The 20,414-nt window shown below is 42.1% G+C and overlaps 1 protein-coding gene across 8 annotated transcripts in view; it reads right to left on the bottom strand.

The window, feature by feature from the left end:
- The window catches only part of ARHGAP12 (Rho GTPase activating protein 12), a 107,259-nt gene extending 87,368 nt beyond the window's left edge, over window positions 1–19,891 (bottom strand). For 4 of the 8 annotated variants that reach the window (XM_057730833.1, XM_057730827.1, XM_057730829.1 and 1 more), the window contains exons 1-4: window positions 19,738–19,891; window positions 4,986–5,024; window positions 2,580–3,334; window positions 2,088–2,144 (exon numbers count right to left, since the gene is read on the bottom strand). In XM_057730833.1, coding sequence (XP_057586816.1) covers window positions 2,088–2,144; window positions 2,580–3,263 — 741 coding nt within the window. In that variant the 5' untranslated portion in view covers window positions 3,264–3,334; window positions 4,986–5,024; window positions 19,738–19,891. The remainder of the gene's footprint in view (window positions 1–2,087; window positions 2,145–2,579; window positions 3,335–4,985; window positions 5,025–19,737) is intronic. The other 4 variants (XM_057730835.1, XM_057730830.1, XM_057730834.1 and 1 more) reach the window with 1 other exon arrangement.
- Between the last annotated feature and the right edge of the window lie 523 nt (window positions 19,892–20,414).

Below are 20,414 nucleotides of genomic sequence, written 5' to 3'. Positions count from 1 at the left end.
GTAACAGCAATAGAAATAACAACAACAGTAAGACAGCTCTATGGTACTGAGTGTGTACCACGATAGCCAGCCCCCGAGGTGGCCCCCAATGTACCATATCCCGATATTCACACCCTGTACTATATCCTCCCACATACGGCAGGGCTGAACTGTGTGATAAGATACAACAGTGTGCAACTTCCAACATGAGCAATAAAAGACAATGCAGCTTCCACCCTGTCCCTTTTGGATGGCTCCTTCTGGGGGAAAGCTGGTCACAACATTCAAGCATCTGCAAAGAGGCCCAGCCAGCATCGCATGAGTGACCATCCTAGAGGCAGCTGCTCCTGCCCAGCCAAGCCTTCATAACATGACAACCCTGTGAGAGACCCGAAGCCTTTAAAACCACCAACTAAGCTGCTTCTGAATGACTGACCCACAGAAACTGTGAGATTATAAATGTTTACTGTCTTAAGCCAGGAGACCTGAGAGTTATTTATTAAGCAGCAGTAGATACCTACTGTACTTAAGTGTCAGGCACAGTTCTAAGCATGTTAGGTACATAGTAACCCACTTGTGATCCCCATGTCAAGAGGAGGAAACTGAGACACACAGAAGTTAAGTAATTTGCCCCAATAATCACTCAGCTGGTAAGTGATATGGACCCAGGTTCAAATCTAAAGTCAGCTCAAGGAACTGCTGTGCATACGAGCTCCCCAAGGAGAAGTAGTTCCCATCCCATGGCTTTCATTTCTGCCATGAAACAGAAGGCAAGACTATCTGATAAGACAGCAGGGAAAAGCAGGTGAATGAGAGAACTGAATTAAATGCAAAAGGTTTGAAACAGCTGCCATGAAGAGCCAGGATGAGGTCTGGCTAGAGAAATCTAACAGGATTTCCCAGCAGTCCAGGAGAGGTTAGGAGCCACGACCTTCACGCAGTGAATTTAAGATGAGGACAATGAAGAGAACACAGGGCTGCTACTGTACCCACATAAAGCATAATTTCAAGGGTGAGACAGTGGTGATGGCCAGACGGAAAAGAAAACACATATCTTTCCCAAGTCCAACTAGAACAATAAGGAGCCACGTACAGAAAAATTCCAGGACACACTATATTCTACATCAAAGTACTAAGTAAGGACTGAAGAAAAGACTATGACAAATGATGATAAACTGACAGCACTCTTCATGTAACAGCCTTGATCTCAAGCATCAGAAGTTTTTCTAGAGAAACTTTCCTTTTTTCTGTCTCCATTCAAAATGTCACAAGAAAAATTAACACCTATGAAAGAAAACAAAACAGAACAAAAAGAACATACTAGTTCTGTTACAATCAGACCACACCTAAAAGCTGCCTCACTGACTTAATTTGATGAATAAATCTCACAACAGAGCTTTAGGCCCAAAACTTATCAAATTCACTAAAAATTAAACTTTTCTAAATACATTCAAGTTTCAATTTCACACACGTGCTTTTAAAATTACTTTGCTTTGGGACTTCCCTGGTGGTCCAACAGTTAAGACTCCCCACTCCCAATGCTGGGGCCAAGGTTTAATCCCTGATCAGGGAACTGGTCCCACATGCATGCCCCAAGTGAGAGTTCACATGCCCCAACTAAGGAGCCCACGTGCCACAACTAAGACCCTGCACAACCAATAAACACACACACTTTTTTTAAATACATATTTTTAAAGATAAATAAACACTTAAAGAAACAAAATTACTTCACTTTACTTGACAAATAAACTGACACAGACTAATCTCAAAATAAAGTTAGGCAAGGAGGGGGAAAAAAATCAAACCATAGATGCAAAATTTTTTCAAGGCTAATATTCAATGCAAGACACTTAAGACACAAAAGTGCATGAACAGAGGTAAAGGTTTGTGCATTCTCTCTCGGTGTAAATATACATTTTTTAATATTCACGCTTAATAAACAAGTTTCAAAGAACAAGAGTTAGTTAATATTCCTGTGACATTTTTCCTCTTATATCCATTATTACCTGAAGACTTAGTGAAAAGTCAAAATGAGTACAGCTAGAAAATAAACTTTTTCTAATAAAAAAAAAAATCACCCCTGGATAAACTAAGTAAATCCTTTCCACCTTATGGGTAATCGATGGGGGGTGGGGGGGAGGTCCACACTTCCGGCAGCTCCAGTCCTATAAAGGAACAAGAAGAATTAGGGAAACCCTAAAGTGAACCTCCATCATCCCACAAGTTATTTCACATACTCTCTGTCTCTCTCAGTCACGATAAACCCACGTACTCCGAAAACATAAAGGAAAACAATTCTTAGGTCTTACAAAGATTTTAATTAAAATAAAACCCATAATTAAGGATGGATAAACAAGATCCTAATGCATAGCACTGGGAGCTATAGTCAATATCCTGTAATAAACCATAATGGAAAAGAAGATGAAAAAGTATATATATGTACAACTGAATCACTTTGCTGTACACCAGAAACTAATGCAACACTATAAATCAACTACACTTCAATAAAGTAAATTTTAAAAAAGTAAAAAATAGTGACACCTATAATTCAATGGTTATGAAGGTGACACAAGTGTTCCATCATCCACTTTCAATCTTACCCTTATCTGCTCAGCAGAGCTGCTGCTGAGCTCATCGCCGGACTCCGAATCCTGAGGTACCCGTTCCGAGCCTTCTCCTGCTGAATCACAAGACTGTTCCTGGGAGAAGCCAGCTTTCTCTACGTCCAAGAACTCCGGACCGGGAAAGTGACCAAATAAGCGTGTCCTATTCTGGCCAGAAACTTTGGGAGAATGCGAGTCACTGTTGAACTTTCCGTTATTATGGGTCAGGTCCAGACTGAGGTTGAGAGTCTGACCGGGAATATAATTTGGTCCAAAATTCTGATTGGCATCACGAATGAGAGCGGTTCCTTGAACAGACGGCGACGGCTTTCCGAAACTTGAAAGCTCGGGAGGCTTATTCACGTTTTCTGTTGACCTCTGAAGGTGGAGGCCCTGCAGCGTTTTCACAGCATGATTTGGCAGCCCCGTGGCCTGCTTCACAGGTGGCATCAGGGCGCGGCGGCCGACCTCCCTCACATACTGGGCGGGCACGTAAAACGCTTTGGAGTTCTCATCCAGCTTGACCTGCCACCAGTCATCGTTGGTCTTCTTCACCAAGATGTAGCGCTCCCCTTGTTTTATCACGACCTTTCTGTCCTTCGCTTCGTATTCGTAATCGTACTCCACTTCAATATACACCTGCCCTGGAACAATCTTCCCACCTCTGTCAGCCATTTTCATTCTGTAATATTCACCTCTCAAGAAGGACGCTTTGCCACATTATGGCGCTGTGGCTTGTTGGAGCAATATGGCTATTTTATGTACACGGAGGAAGACAATGAAGAAAACAGTTACCACAGTCTGGATTTTTAATATCCACTCACAAGCACCGAAGAATAAAGAACATCACCTTCAAATCTCAAACCCAGAACATAAACCTGTGTCTAGTATCGTATGTACTGTCCTGTGTTACAGATGCTCTCAGTCATTTACGACCAAAACCAAACCAATGACTGGAACGGTAAATACGCTAACCAGCCAGACAGATGACTATCAAAAATAAGAGGCGAGAGGAACTCCCCTTCCTTTCCTGACCACCTCAAACCTCCTTTGCTTTCTTGGAAAGGCTTACTAACAATAACTAATACATATTAGGCACTTACCAAGGCCCAACATTGCACTAGGTTCACCATATGCCTTACCTAAAACCCTCTCTGAAACTGAGGCTGAAGTGCAATGACCCTCAATTTCATTCAGTGACCCTGTATTCTTTGTTTTCTAAAATGATCAAGTGCATTAGTGAACTTAAAAAAAAGTTATCCAAATATATGTTTCATTTCCTAATATAAACATTAAAAAACAGCATTGTTATTTTTAGGCAAAATACACACAGAGAAAAGAAACTGCCAGTTTATGTTTGTTTCCACTTACATCCACCCTAGGAGGACAACAATCCTCATTAAGTTGAATCCCACAAATCCCAACAAATAACCAGTCTTTTTATTTGTAAATGTTAAAAATAAATTACACATACACACACACACACACCATTCAAAGTCTACTAGAAACAGCCCTACACTGGATTGAGAAACCTAGGATTCACTTTTATTTCTTCACCAATTCCAAACAATTTAGTACCTCATAAAACACAGCATTCAAGCTTCAAAATGGTCACAGCCTCTCGATTTTGCTACCATTCAAGTCAAGCCTGAAATACTATGGGATGAACTGTGTTCCCCAAAAGGGTATGTCTAAGTCCTAACACAGGACCTGTCAATGTGACCATACTTGGAACTAGGGTCTTGGAAGATGCAATCAATCTGAGATGAGTTCACATTCATTAAGATGGTCCTGAAATCCAATGACTGGTGTCTTTATAAGGGGTGGGGGGGGGATTGGAGACAAGGAGAGGAGACACACAGAGGGAAGAAGACCACGTGCAGGCAGAGGCAGAAACGGGGGGTGAAGCAGCTACAAGCCAGGGAACTGCAAGCAACCCCTGGAAGCTGGAATTGGCAAGGAAGGACTCTCCCCTGGAGTCCCAGAGGGAGCACAGAGGGCTGACTCCAGAACAGTGAGAGAATAAGTTTCTGTGGTTTTTAAGTCACCAGGTTTGTAGCACTTTGTTACAGCAACCCTAGGAGAACACACTCAACCCAACATTCAAGGACCCTCAGGCAAACCAGAGGAACTCTGACAATTGAGAGGACCAGAAATGCTTACACAAGGTCCCGTAACGTATCAATTTTCCTCAGCACCCAAGTACTGGGCATGACATTATTTACCCTGCATGTGCAGTAACCACCACACCCCTGAGGACAAAATCCTCTGAAACAGATAAAGCCCAGGTGATAACTAATTAGTCATCCAATTTCAGCAACTACAATTTACTTTCTAGACAAACTACTTGAATAATAAATTCAACAGTGTTGTTTCAAAAAATAATAAAAATTTAAAACTTACCTCAGGAGGAGAACTAAACATCCAGTTTTACATTTAAACCTAAAGGAAAAAAAAAATTACAAAGTTCATTAACTTTAACCAGGATTGCATAAAGAAGGCTAAGAATGCAACGCTGCTTGCAGTTTTAGAAGCGTCACTTTTTTACAACAGCTATAAGGAATACAGTACAATTTTACACATCACTACCGACTCCAGGCCACCCTCCAAACATGTACAAACACAAACTATGCTTTACCACTGTCCCTCCTACTTCATTTCTACTTTGTTTCAACTTCATTTCCGCCCTTATTTTTTATCCTAACAGAAATATCTTTTCAAACTTCTAATAACAGGAGAAACAACTTTTGTACAATTGTTAGGAAAAAACAAATCCAGAATGTGAGACATCCTATGAGAAACACACCTGAACTCTTCAAAAAATCAATTTCATGAAAAATGAAAGAGAGAGATTCTTGTAGATTAAAGCCGACTACCGACACACAACAACCAAATCCACTCAGTATTCTAACAGGTACCAAAATCTACCCCGGCCCTGCCTAACCTGCCTGGTCCTTCCCGACACAGTAAATAGAAATGCTAAGCTGCATGGCGCTCAGCCTTTATTTTCAGGCATTACCAGGGCATTAGTCACTATGAACTTTAATCCTTTTGCCTACATAAAAGTTTTTCCCTACAACTTTTCAAAATTCCATACTGAAATACTTATCCTCGGGTGATTTGTTTTTTTCTTTCACTTTCCAGTAAGTAATAAAATAAGAAACACCTTTGAAGACACTGAAAGGAGTCAGGGAATACACAGAAGGCTGCAGGAACTCAGGTGTTATCAGCACTGGTCAGACACTGGTCCCCAGGAGTGGAGAAAAGGGAAGTATGCAGAGTAAGTAGTAAACTGCCTGGTTTCACAGCAGCAGAGGAGGGGCCATGGGGTGGAATCCAACAGGGGTTAGCGGCCTCTCACTGCCAGGCCTTACAACCACACCGCCCCACTGACTACAGAGATAAGAAGGAGCAAGAGTCAGGGAAAATGATGTCAGTTTCACTACGCTCAACACAGGACACCCAAACTAAAGTTTTCATAAAAGGAAAGGAGAACTGGGAGGACAAGAAAGATGGAGAAGCAGAAGAAAGACATCCAGAGAGAACAGGTAGTTAAACACAAGGCAGATGACATGAGCAAGAGTGGGCACAGGGTACCAGGAGCTGAGAAAGATTTCTAGTTAATATGGGGATGTGGGGCGGGGGGGGCGGGGGGGGGGGAATGAACTGGGAAGCCCCCGAGATGATTAAAATAGTAAACTTCTAGAAAGTCACACAGCAGGAATGACGTATTACAATCCAAGGTCTAGGAAAAGTTGGATAAAATAAATATAAAGAGAAAAGCCCTATTATAAGCTACAGACCCAAATAAAATTAAAATAATTATGGGTAGCTCTAAAAACTTGCATGTACGGGAAATTTACCTGCAAATATGTGAATAACATACACTGCCTCTTTTTATTTAAAAACATAAGTTGTATTAAAACAGGACTTCCCTGGTGGCACAGTGGTTAAGAATCTGCCTCCCACTGCAGGGGACACAGGGTCGATCCCTGGGCCAGGAAGATCCCACATGCTGCAGAGCAACTAAGCCCCTGCGCCACAACTGCAGAGCCGGCGCTCTAGAGTCCAAGCTCCGCAACGAGGAGCCACTGCAGTAAGAATGCGCACCACAATGAAGAGTAGCCTGCGCACTGCAATGAAGAGTAGCCCCCGCTCTCCGCAACTAAAGAAAGCCCACACGCAGCAACAAAGACCCAATGCAGCCAATAAGTAAATAAATACATAAGAAAAAAAATTTTAAATAAAAAAAAACAAATGTTTGTAGGTTTAATTTTGGTTTATTTCTTCATCTATTCCCCAAACTGCAGATTCTTTAATTTTTTTATTGAGGTATAGTTGATTTACAATATCATGTAAGTTTCAGGTGTACAGCACAGCACTTCAGTTATATATATATACTTTTTTTTCGGATTCTTTTCCCTTATAGGTTGTTACATAATACTGAGTATAGTTCCCTGTGCTATACAGTAAGTCCTTGTTGATTATCTATTTTATACAGAGTAGTGTGTGTATGTTAATCCCAGTCTCCTAATTTATCCCTCTCCCCACTGCGGATTCTTCTCTCTAGATTAGGTTGAGCAATGTTGTCCTGCTATCTTAACCTCTCAAGTATTTCGGTTAGAGTCTTACTCATTCAACCACAACGCCCTCTTGAGCACAACACTCCTCCAACTGAAATATATTCTATACTCACCACCACACTCCTCCACCTTTTTTCATCACACACACAACTACTAAGTACTGTACCAACCACCAGAATACAGTTTTTGTACATCTACTGTTCAGTAACAACCACTGCTTTTGAGGCATGAAAAGCCTCTTACCAGTGGTCCTCTTCCTCATGTTTCAACAAGAACAAACACACCCGGCGACACACAACTGTTTACAGCTTTTACTTCTCTCCCACCCCCCCAAGTAAGATTCATTTCTACCATGCTATTTTAAAATCTAATGGCCTCCTCCTTTCTGTCTACCAATTTTTCTCATTTTCTTTCCTAGCACAAATTACACAGCTCAGCAAATGTTATCCTCCTCCCCCAGGACATCTGCTTTAATCAACTACACCTCACAGCATGAGATCCTTACCAAGTATGTATGTCAAAAAGTAAACAAGTAAACAAAGTCTTAAGAGGACTGTGATAAATATATCCATAATTAATGACCTTACAATTTAAGTCTGATACATATATATACAAAATATTTAGCAATTCTAATACCATGAACAACAAAATGCTAATATAGCCTCCCACATATATTAACCCACTTAAAAATACCACAATTCAAGCATCAATTCTTGACACAGGATCCTCCAGTAGCTTTAAAAGTACTTGTTTAAAATTAACACTCCCTAAACAGCCCTTCACTAAAGAAATCAATTAAACTTAATGAGCACAACAAAAAAGTTAAAAACAACTCCAGCATAAGTTCCAGAGTAAGAAATTATTCCACCAAATAATTTTGTAGATTGTACACTTAACAAGAAATCATAGGCCATGATAGGGCACCTCAGATTTTTTCCTTAATGCATAATTCCTGTTTTCTAAGAATAAAAATATATAGAATATATTTCTTTAGGCTGATAGAAGAGAAGCAAAATATACTGATTGCTATTATAAACTATTCTAGTCATAAAGAAATAGCAATAGGAACAGAAGAAAGAATACAGGAAATAATCAGGTAACTGGAAAGCAGTAGAACACAGTCAAGCATAAACTGTTAAAGGAAATTCAAAACCAGATTTAAATATGAAACAAAAATGAGGAAACAACAAAAAAAGTACTTGGGAGAGCAAGCATATTTTAATAAAAACAATATTTGCATGGGGTATTTCAGAAAGATTTGCGCCATCAAGTCCTTCCTAGAAATGAGGTAAACAGGGGCTTCCCTGGTGGTACAGTGGTTAAGAATTCACCTGCCAATGCAGGGGACATGGGTTCCATCCCTGGGCCATGAAGATCCCATGCTGTGGAGCAACTAAGCCCGTGCGCCACAACTGCTGAGCCTGCGCTCTAGAAGCCCGAGAGCCACAACTACTGAGCCCACATGCCGCAACTACTGAAGCCCAAACGCCTAGAGCCCATGCTCTGCAATAAGAGAAGCCACTGCAATGAGAAACCCCTGCACTGTAACAAAGAGTAGCCCCTGCTCTCCACAATCAGAGAAAGCCCGTGTGCAGCAACGAAGACCCAATGCAGCCAAAAATAAAATAAATAATAAAATCAATCTTTAAAAAAAAATGAGGTGAACATGAAGTTTTCTTGGATTGTTACAAGAGTGACCGAATGCATAATCAATGAAAGTAAAAATTAAATAGGACTTTATTAAAATTAAAAGCTTCTGCTCTGTGAAAGACAGTGCTGAGAGAATGAAAACACAAACCACAAAAAAGGAGAAAATATTTGTAAAATACATATCCGATGAAGGACTTTTATCCAAAATATACAAAGAACTCTTAAAACTCAACGAAAGAACCAAATTATTTAATGGAAAATGATCTGAAAAGACACACCATGAAATATATGCAGGTGACAAATAAGCACATGAAAAAATGCTCAACATCATGTCATGAGGGAACTGCAAACTAAAACAATGAGATACCACCGTGCATCTATTAGAATGGCTAAAATCCAGAGAAACTGACACCACCAAATGCTGATGAGCGTATACAGCAGCAGGAACTTTCACTCACTGCTGATGGAGATGCAAAATGGTTCAGCCTCTTCGGAAGACAGTTTAACAGTTTATACTGATACAAAGCTAAATGCTGTCTTACCGTACAATCTTGCAATCACACTCCTAGGTATCTACCCAAATGAGCTGAAGTCTTATTTCCACAAAAAGTCCTGCATGCAAATGTTCAGAGCAGCTTTATAACTGCCCCAAACTGGAAGCAACCAAGATATCCTTCAACAGGAGAAAAGATAAACTGTGAGAGAGCCAGACATACAATACTATTCAGTGATAAAAAGAAAAGAGCGACTGAGCTATAAAAAGACAGAAATGAATCTTAGATATATTTTGCTAAGTGAAAGAAAAAAACAGCCTGAAAAAGCCACATATGGAATGATTATACCATGGCATTCTGGATAAGTCAAAACCAGAGAGACAGTGATTGCTGCGGGTGGGAGGAAGGAAGGGGGGGGTCCCATAGGTGAAGCACAGGGGATTCTTTTAGGTCAATAAACTATTTTGTATGGTCCTGTAATGGTGGACACATGACAGTAAGCACCTGTCAAAACCCATTAATCTTTACAACACAAGCATGAACTTCAGTGTTTGCAAATTCTAAACAATCATTTAGGAGCTTGAGGGAATCCCAGGATGGAAAGCAGATGTGACAAGGTAGTCTAACGGTATTACAAATACATGGAGGAATGACCTCACTGTATGGAGAGGGGATGGAGGGAGAAGCTGGCCTCACTTATTATGAAAATAAGTGAGTTTGTGAGAATACATATAAAGGAACTACATGTAAGTACTACGTTCTAACACATAAAAAACATTGCCCATGGGGGTATGAACTAAAAATTCTGATACTATTACACATGTTCGCACATTGTATGTGAATAATTAAGTACACAGAATGTAGATGGTGGGCACCAAGTTTCCCAGTGTTGGACTATGAATTTACAGACATGCAAGGCAGAAGGCTAGAATGGTCCTGGGATAACACAGTAGACTTGGAGACAGAAATATGAACTCACTTTTATTTTACCACTGATACAGATGATTACATAAAGAATTATCACATATATGTCTATACATTGCTGAGGACACCACACATAAATCCTTGCTGTCAGTAAAAATGACACCTTAGCAGCAACAAGCACACCTAGCACCCAGACCTGGTTTCTAATGCCATTCTCCAAATAAAGGAACCAAAGCTCTCTGGAGAAATGCCGGATTCAAAGGGTGGGGCAGAAAATACACAAGAAGAACCTGGAGCTGACTCCATCCCCATCTGGTTTTTAAGCACTTGATTTAAATGCTTCCTATCATTAGACAACAGTCTTTTTAAACTATCACTCAAATTAAAAGTGGTATCTTTTGTCCTTTATTCTTACACACTCCTTTTCTCAACAAAATACAAATTACAATTATCTAAGAGGTATCAGGAGTTCTCCATTATCAGTGGTTGTCACAGCTTCAAAATCATTCTAGAATGATCTCTTCTTATACATGAAAATGTAACTACTGACCCAACTAACATAGAACAGAAAGTGAGGGAGCCTATGTATTCCAAAAATTTTCACAAATTCAGTACTTTAGTACATAGCTCTGATCAAGCCCTTTCAGACCAAAAACCATTAAAATGGCTTTTAAACCCCTCAATACAGTTGCACACACTGAGAGTTTTGAGATGATGTAGGACACTAAGAAGATAGCCTAAAGGTAAAAAAAATGCATAATTAGTAAAAAGTCTAAGGAACGAAAATAATTTTTTCCTGAGCCAATAGGTTAAACTTCCTTTTCCTTCATATTCTATGTCATCAAAAGCTACCTACACCAACAGCTTCACATTAACCTTTAAAACTAGCCTTCTATGATCATCATTCAGCTTCTACATTTTTCAGCTCTTTACTCCCTTCTACACACACTCTAATCAATGGATTCTTCCTCCTACATCCTCAACACCTGAGTCCCATATTTTAATTTCTCACTAAGAACTTTCTAAAATATCAGCTAAGGGAGTTCCCTGGCGGCCCAGTGGTTAGCATTCCGGGCTCTCATTGCCATGGCTCACGGATTGATGTGCGGCATGGCCAAAAAAAATAAATAACTAAAATAAAATAATCAGCTTAAAAAAAAAACCCAGAAGAAAGAAATTAACATTTTTACAGTTCACATAATTTTCATCTTGCCTCTGTGGCATCTGGCCCACCCTGCTTGTTGTAACAACACCCTGATTTTCCTTTGGGGAAGCATCCACGCCCAAGGTCTCAGTCCACATCATTATTCAAATTGTTATGCATTAAGGAGAAAAACATAACCTTGGTCTTTATGAAGTTTAACAGGATTTCCAATCCTCTAATAATTCACTTTAGAAGAAATACTCCATTCACTTCACGACTCCACTGGTTACCCAGACATTAACCACCACCCCAACCCATTCAGATATTCCTCTGAAACTATACACATTACCCTCTTAATCTCTGAAATAACTATTTACATTCAACCACTTTCAAACCTTTACCTAATGCCATGCTTTAAAAAAAGACATAGCCCACAAAACAAACACGAGCTACAAGTATAGTGATTATTATGGTCTGGTCATTGCGAAGTTCTAGTCAGACATCAGTAACTTACTTAAAAAAGGAAAAAAGTACTCATTATAATGCTTAAATTATGCCAATCTACTTCAAATTAAATTGTGATAAGCAGAGTCAGGTCAGCAAAAACCTGAATAGACATTTTTCCAAGGAAGATACACAAATGGCCAATAAGCAAATCGAATGCAAATCCAAACCACGAGACACCACTCCACACGCATTAGGGTGGCTACTGTAAAAGTAACAACAGAAAAAAGTGTTGGTGAGGATATAGAGAAACTGCAATTCTTGTGCAATGCTCCTGAGAAAGTAAAATGGAGAATACAATTTAAAGCATGTTATACCTGTTAACCCCAAAACCATAAAAATCACTAAAATCCTCACATAGCTTTTACAGACCCTCTTTCAAAGTAAATATTAAAAGGCAAATAAACATTCAACCTTTTAGAAAACTGAAAAGTACCACTTCTGTAGCACATAGACAATGATGAACTATTACTGCTGGCAATCCCTTAGAGGTCCCTGTCCTCTACTGGGGAAAAGAAAAAACAACAACAAAAACTCCATGATTCTTAATTTTTACTCAAATTTAAATTATTTTACAAAATATTAAATATCCAATAATGCAAACTAAAACCAAAACAAGATATCACTACCCACCAACTAAAAATTATAAAATAAAAATAGAAACAAAAAACAAAGACAATATTAAGTGCTGACAAGGATACCAACAAATGGAGACACACTCAGTGCTCATGGAAGCACTAAATGGTACAAGCAGGAAGTTCAGTAGTTTCATATAAACATACATTTTCTCTCTCCCTTTTCTTTTGGGGGGGGGGGGAGGCACACCGTGCAACATGTGGGATCCTCGTTCCCTGACCAGAGATGGAACCCATGCCCCCTGCATTAGGAGCATGGAGTCTTAACCACTGGACCACCAGGGAAGTCCCTAACCATACATTTTCTGTTGACTATATTCTGGACCATGAAACAAATCTCAATAAATCTAAAAGGACTGAAATAACACAAAGAATGTTCTCTGACAACTGAATTAAACTATAAATTAATAAAAAGATATCTTAAAACCCATGAATTTGTTGTTGGAATCTAAACAACACTCTTCTACGTAACTCAGAGGTCAAAGAAGAAATCAAACAGGAAATCTGAACCAGATGAAAACAAAAAGGTGACAGCTCAAAAACTTGTGGGATGCCGCTACAGTAGTGCTTAGAGAAAATTTATATACTAAATACCCATAATTAGAAAAGAAAAAAGGTCTCAAATCAGTGATGTAAACTTGCACTCTAAGAAACCAGATACAGAGCAAATTAAACCCTAAGCAAGCAGAAGAAAAGACTTGATAAAGATCAGAGCATAAATCAGTAAAAGAGAAAACAGAAAAATGTTAGAGGAAATCAATGACACCAGAAGCTGGTTCTTCAAAAGGATCAGTAATACTGACAACCCTCTAGCCAAACTGATCAAGAACTAAAGAAAAGAAACACAAATTACCAGCATTGGGAATGGGACAGGAGATATAACTACAGATCCTAAAGACATTAAAAGTAAGATAAAAGAATATCATGAACAGCTTTATGTCGATATATTCAGCAACTTAGATGAACGAGATAAATTCCTTTGGCAAATTAGCAAAGCTTGCTTAAGAAGAAACCAATAACCTAAATAGTTCTATATTTATTAAATAAATTGAACCCGTCTTTAAAAATCTTCTCACAAAGAAAACTCCTGGCCAAGATGGCTCCATTGGTGAATTTTACCAAAATGTAAGGAAGATAATACCAATTCTACACAAACCTCTTATAGAAAATTGAACCTGATGGAAAACCTTCCAACTCATTTTATGAAGTTGGCATTATCTTCATACCAAAACCAAAGATGTTATAAAAAAGAAAAACTACAGACCAATATCCCTCACCAACAGAGACACAAATGTATCAGACACAAACTTATGTCCAACAAAGATCTCATATCTATAACATATATAACTGTACAAGTCAATAAGACAAATGACCCAATTAAAAAAGGGCAAAAGATACGAACGGACAGTATTCATATCCAAGAAAGATCTACAGATAGTAAATAAGTCCATGAAAAGATGCCCAACATCTTCAGTCGTTAGGGAAATACAAATTAAAAACAAAAAAATAACACCACACATCTACTAGAATGACTAAAACTATATTTAAAAAAAAAAAAAACTGACCATACCAGTATTTCTGAGAATGTGGAGCAACCAGAACTCTCACATACTGCTGGTGGGGATGTAAAATGGTACAACCATCTTGGGAAAAGTTGGGCAGATTCTTAAAAACCTGAAATAAACATCTACCATATGACCCAAGGATTCTACCCTTAAGTATTCACCAAAGAAAATGAAAACACGTGTCCACACAAAGACCTGTATGTGAACATTCACAGTGGCTTTATTTGTAATAATCCCTAATTTGAAACAACTCAAAATCCCCCAACAGGCGACCAGATAAACTAATTGTGTAATATCCACACAATGGGATATCACTCAGCAATAAAAAGGAACAAACTACTGACACACATAACAAACTGACTGAACTTCAAAATAATTTTGCTGAATGAAAAAAATCCAGACAGGAAGGGTACATACTATATGACTACATCTACATAAAATTCTAGAAAATGAAGTAATGCATAGTGACAGAAAGCAGGTCAGTAGTTACCAGGGAACAAGGGCAACAAATTACCTTTGGGCTCAAGGAAATTAGGAGGTGGGTGATGGAAATGTTTATTATCCTGATAATGGTGATGATTTTACAGGCCTATTCATATGTCCAAACTCACCAAACTGCGCAGTTAAAATACATCCAGTTTATTTTACAGCAATTATACCTCAATAAAGCTGTTAAAACCCTTATGATGTAAATTAAGACCACCAGATATCACTACTTCCCTACTAAAATGTCTTTAAATATATATATATACATATATATATATATACATAAAGGATATTTTGTAGGGTAAGGATACCAGCAACTGGAATTCTCATTCATTGCTGGTGGTAATGCAGAGTGGTACAGCTACTTTGGAAAGCATTCTGGGGGTTTCTTATAAGGTTAAACATACATTTAACACACGATCTAGCATTTCCTCCTCTAGGTGTTTACCCTAGAAAAATGAAACCGCAGTCCTTGCAAAGGCCTTACATGAACATCCATAGCAGCTTTATTCATAATAGCCAGAAACTGGAAATGACCTAGAGGCCTATCAACTGGTGAATGCCTCAACTAACTGTCACACACTCATCTGTAAAACAGGAAGCAATGCAAACTTCAGAAGATCCCTGTGAAAATGGGTAGAGGAAACATGGAAAAGTACTTAGTAAACTATAAAGCGTGATAAAAAGCATCACATTAATCACAGCTTACTCAAGGAAGCCAAATGGAGACAGAAAAGCATATATACAGACAGTATGTACCCTTTCAGGTTTGGCTTGTTTCACTGAGAACAAAGCTTCTGAGACTATCGACATCATTGTACGTATCTGCAGTTCACCCCATTTGATTGTTGAGTGTTTTATTTTAGTGTATGTACATTTTAACTCAATAAAAGTGATTTTTTTCAAACAAACCAGTGATATACAGCAAAATACAGGTAATTCTCAGCTAACTTTTAATGATATCACTCTAACTTGTAAACATATTCTGAATTCTCCTGTGGTAAAAGGAGCACAGAACTCAGGGTCAGAGTACTGAAATTTAAATTAGGATTTGCCATTTATTAGCTTTCAGGCCCTCAGCACATGGACTACCTGTAAAACAAAAGAAACAATACAAACCTCAAAAGATCCTTGTGAAAATGCAAAGAGGAAAAGGTACTTTGTAAGCTACAAGACATGATACAGAACATCCACATTAATCATCGCTTACTCAAAGCAGCAAACCGCACAGAGAAGGAAACACTCACAAATGAACTGACTGCTTTTAAAATAAGCCCCTCCTGGGACTTCCCTAGTGGCACAGTGGTGAAGAATCTGCCTGCCAATGCTGGGAACACGGGTTCCAGCCTGGTATGGGAAGATCCCACATGCCTCGGAGCAACTAAGCCCATGAGCCACAACTACTGAGCCCACTGCAACTACTGAAGAACCTGAGCCTACAGCCTGTGCTCTGCAACAAGAGAAGCCACTGCAATAAGAAGCCCGGGCACCACAACAAAGCATAGCCCCCGATCACCACAACTAGAGAAAGCCCATGCGCAGCAACGAAGACCCAACTCAGGCAATTTATTTATTTACAACAAAAAAAAAAATTAGTCCCTCCTCAAATGTCCCTGTTTCTGCCTCTCAACTAGCTGTGTGACCTAAGACAAGTTACCTAACCTCTCTGAGCCTCAGTATTTTTCCCATTTGTGAAAGGGAGCTTATTAATAGTACGTATCACACACTGGGAGAGTTAAATGAGTAAATATGTGTAAAGCACTTGGTATAATCCTTGGTACATGGCAAGTTCTTTATAAGTTTTAGCTCTTATTTTTAGCCCTGGTGGTCCAGGCCTGGGTTCAATCCCTGGTCAGGGAACTAGGATCCCACAAGCCCCGAGGTGTGGCCAAAAAAAACAAACCACCACCCCCCAACTATTAGTAACCTACAAGACCTAATGGGACCCTCCATCCCGCCCACCCAAGCTGCAGCAGTGCAGGTCATATTAATGATCTAGATCACTGCTTCTCACTTTTAGTGAAAGATGGCATCACCTGGAGATCTTCTTTAAAAAAAAACATTCTTTTAGATGAATTTTAGATTTACAGAATTACTGCAAAGGTAGTACAGAGTTCCCACATACCCTGCACACAGCTTCCCTTACTACAAACATCCTCCATTAGTAAGGTGCATTCATCACAATCAATGCACCAATCAATGCTGATACCTAATAATGTCCATATTCCTTAGTTTTTCCCTAATGAACTTTTCTGTTTGGGATCCCATCCAAAACACCACATATACATTTTGCAGTCATATGCTGCAAGTTACTGAAACCCTACATATTCTATTGAAAGTAGGGTTGAGGTGGGGTCCCAAAATGTACATTTTCTAACAAGTTCCCAAGGGCTGCTGATAGGGCCAATCTGAATACACACTTAGACCAGCACTGATATGGCGTCTAGACTCCAGAACCATGCTGTTCAATACAGTAGGCAAATGTAGCTACTGAGCATGTGAAATGTGACTAATCTAAACGGAGACATGCTATAACTGTAAAATACACAGGAGACTTTGAAGATATCATGTAGACAAAATGACAGTGAAATTTATTGCATGGTTTCTTTCTTTTTTACTTGAGTACTAAAAACTTGAAATTTACACAGGTGACTGGCATCACATTTCGACATAGTCGAGGTCCGGGCAGCATTGGTATCTTCTGGAGCTTGTTAGAAGTTCAGGTGATTCGCATGCACATAGAAAAGTGAGAAGCACTAGATTATCGACAACAGAAGGGGTGCTTAGAGACGTCAGGATCTGGCAGTTCAGTTCAAATAAAAAGCTGGTCAACTGCAAACTGAAACTGCAAAATATTAAGTCAATAAAATAGGTAAATAGCTGAATCACTGCAAAGCCATCCACAAATGAGGATGTGGCACAATTAAAACAGTTAACAATTGAAGAAAAGAAACCACAAAGATAGTGGCCTAATGGGTTGCTCAAGAGAATGATTTGAAAAGCATGATTTGAAGCACAATGATGCTATGTGGTACCATCCTGCCTTTTCACATCCGATTCATTCTACAAAACAGTGCACATTTGCAATTATGACTAAAATTGTTATATAGAAGATAACATAAAAGTTTAATTTCACTTTTCTCTCCTACTATTATAAAACTGTAATGCCTATTTCAGGCAGATTTACCTTAAGCTGCTTTTTCCTAGTACCAATTTTCTCAGATAAGCAAAAATTAGTACCACCACTTAATTTTACATATCACCACATTCAGTTTTAATTAACTTAAACTGTTCATTACCCTTTTATGCTCAGAAACGTCGACTGCACGTTTTAAAGAACTTACATTCGTAAAACCCATTTTCTGTCAACCTATTAAAAAAGCACTCAGCAAATACTTTCTAATTAAAGAAAAGCCAAATGATTGACTACAAATATTACACTGTTTTTCTGCAGCATTCACATATTTTCGCTTGTGCCTCACAACGTGTGTAAGTAAAAAAATCAGATACATAGAATACTGACTATATATGAACAACTGTTCTATACAGACGGCATATTAAGAATGAATGAGTTAGCAAACTTCTCCAACGTCTGTCGCTGATCAAGTAGGAACAGAAACCTATCACCCAATACTGGGGCATGCACACGTATTCTGGTACATTAGACTGTATTTAACTCATTTTTCCCCACAGAGAGACCCCTCCAGAGCAGCAGAGCTACCTGCAACCACTGGTCACACCTACGTGCCCAGCTTCTCTGGCTCTTTGGGTTGCCCCGCTCAGGGTCAAGTCTTCGGAGCCCGGGTCGCTGCTCTGGGCTCCCAAATCCCTGCTCTGAAACATTTCCAAGGCATTTTGAAAACAGAGAGAAAAAGAGCAAATACTGGCATCAGCAGCCAGACTGTCTACTCGGACCGAAAGATACAAAGATGCCCCATCCTGTAACGCATCCTGCTGCGAATCAGGTAAGAAACACAACATATGGACAAACAGACCTCTAGGTCACTGTTTCCCCGCGTTTAATTATGGAAGAGGCGTGGCTAGGAGCTGGACACTTTTTAACCGCCTTCCAGAGTCTTCCAAGGTCTCACCTTTAGAAGGGGGTGGCGGAATCTCAACCCGAGAGACTCCTCATCCAAAGCTCCTTCCTCTCCACGTCACCGCCCTTTAGGAGCGCGAGCCTAAATGCTCCATAAAATCGACCTCCTCGCGTCACGATGAACCATAAAGCAACACGAGCGTTCACTGCCTCTACCGACAACACACACTTCGCTTGCAAAGACGTTAGAACTTTCATCAAGCCACGCTTTGAACACTGTTGCTTTCGCCCTCGCGAGTGCACTGAAAACTGCGGCTGCAGTCAGAAGCGAAGCATCACACGCCTCGAGAACGCCAGGAGGCCGTGCCTTTCTCTCGGCTGATGACCCTGTGGCCCTTTCGTCTCAAAGGGTCTGCGGTCAGTGAAGACGCACCACGTCAAGGACAGTCATTCTTAGAAAACAATCCGCCACCCCACCCCACCCCCACCCCCCAAGCACAGCGCAGACGAGTGTTTAAACTCAAGGACCTGGAGGAGATTCCCCGCAGAAGGGCTGGAGAGGAGCAGGAGCCCGCCGAGCAGGGGCGGGGCACCTCGGAGGGCTGCGGGGCCCCGCGCGCACCGTCCTGAGGTCACCGGTCCTCGACTGGAGGCCCAAGTCGCCTCCCGGGGGGGCGGGGGCTTGCACCCCTGCAGCGGCTAGGGAGCCGGCACGCCGGCGGCGGGAGGCCAGGAAGGAGGGCGGCACCGCCAGCCTTGTACACACACACACACGCACACCCCGACACCCTCCTTCCTGGGGGCGGGGCGGGGCGCCGGGCACTGCCCTCTCACAGGAAGTCAGGAAACCCGGGGGGCAGAGAAATCACAACTTCCAGCCATTTAAACGCCGTCGCCCCCGTCGGCCGACCGGCCCGCAGCGGCTCCCGCGCCCCGCGCCCCGCGCCCGCCCCGCGCCCGGACCCCGCCGGCCGCGCCCCCGGCCGCACCTCGCGCACCCCGCCGCCGCCGCCGCCGCCGCCGCCGCCGAGCGCCCGCACACGCCTCCCCCGGCCCCGCAGCCCCAGCCCCGGGCGCCTTTGTGCAGCGCCGCCCCGACCTGCCCTCCGCCCGCGGCCCCCCCCACCTCACCGAGGGCCCGGCGGCCTCGCGGGGGACGGCTCCCTCCTGGCCCGGCTCGGTCGGCGACGGGGCGCCCAGGCGAGCCCGAAGGGCGCTCACTCGGCGGCGGCCGCGGCCGGCGCGTCCCCGCAGGCGGCTCTCCCGGGGAGGGTGAGTTCCAGGGCACGTCGGAGCGCGCCGGCGCGGGGGCGGGGCGGGGCGCGGCGCACGTGACGGCCCGGCGGGCGCGGGGGGGACAGGCGCGGAGCCGGGAGGAGGAGGGGCGGCCGAGGGAGGGGTCGAGGGGCTCGGCGGGCGCTGGAGCTGCGCGCGGAGGGGGCGGTGGCGCTTTGTAAACGCGAAGCGGGAAACGGGGAGGAAGCGCTGGTGGGGTGAACCGGGGACGGGCGGACGGGAGACGGCCCGAGCACCGAGGTGGCGGGAGTGCGGCCCGCCTGCCCCCTTTCTCGGCCTGCTGCGAGCGCTGCCGGCGTCGGTCCGCCGTTCGCGGGCCCAGAAACCCTGCGGGGAGGCTCGGAAGAAGTCCGCACGCGGCCTCAGCCGGGCGAAATGGAACTCTGGGGACCCTGATCCGTGACCCGGTCCTTGCGGAGCCGGCCTTCGCCGGGACCACCCGGCCAGAGTGCGGGGCCAGCGCGCACACTCCGCGGGCCGGTGGGCGGCTTCAGGGCGGCCCGCTCCGCACC

This window comes from Hippopotamus amphibius, chromosome 4 (assembly GCF_030028045.1).
Source record: "Hippopotamus amphibius kiboko isolate mHipAmp2 chromosome 4, mHipAmp2.hap2, whole genome shotgun sequence".
NCBI lineage: Eukaryota > Metazoa > Chordata > Mammalia > Artiodactyla > Hippopotamidae > Hippopotamus > Hippopotamus amphibius.
This window is presented reverse-complemented; position numbering and strand designations above follow the sequence as displayed.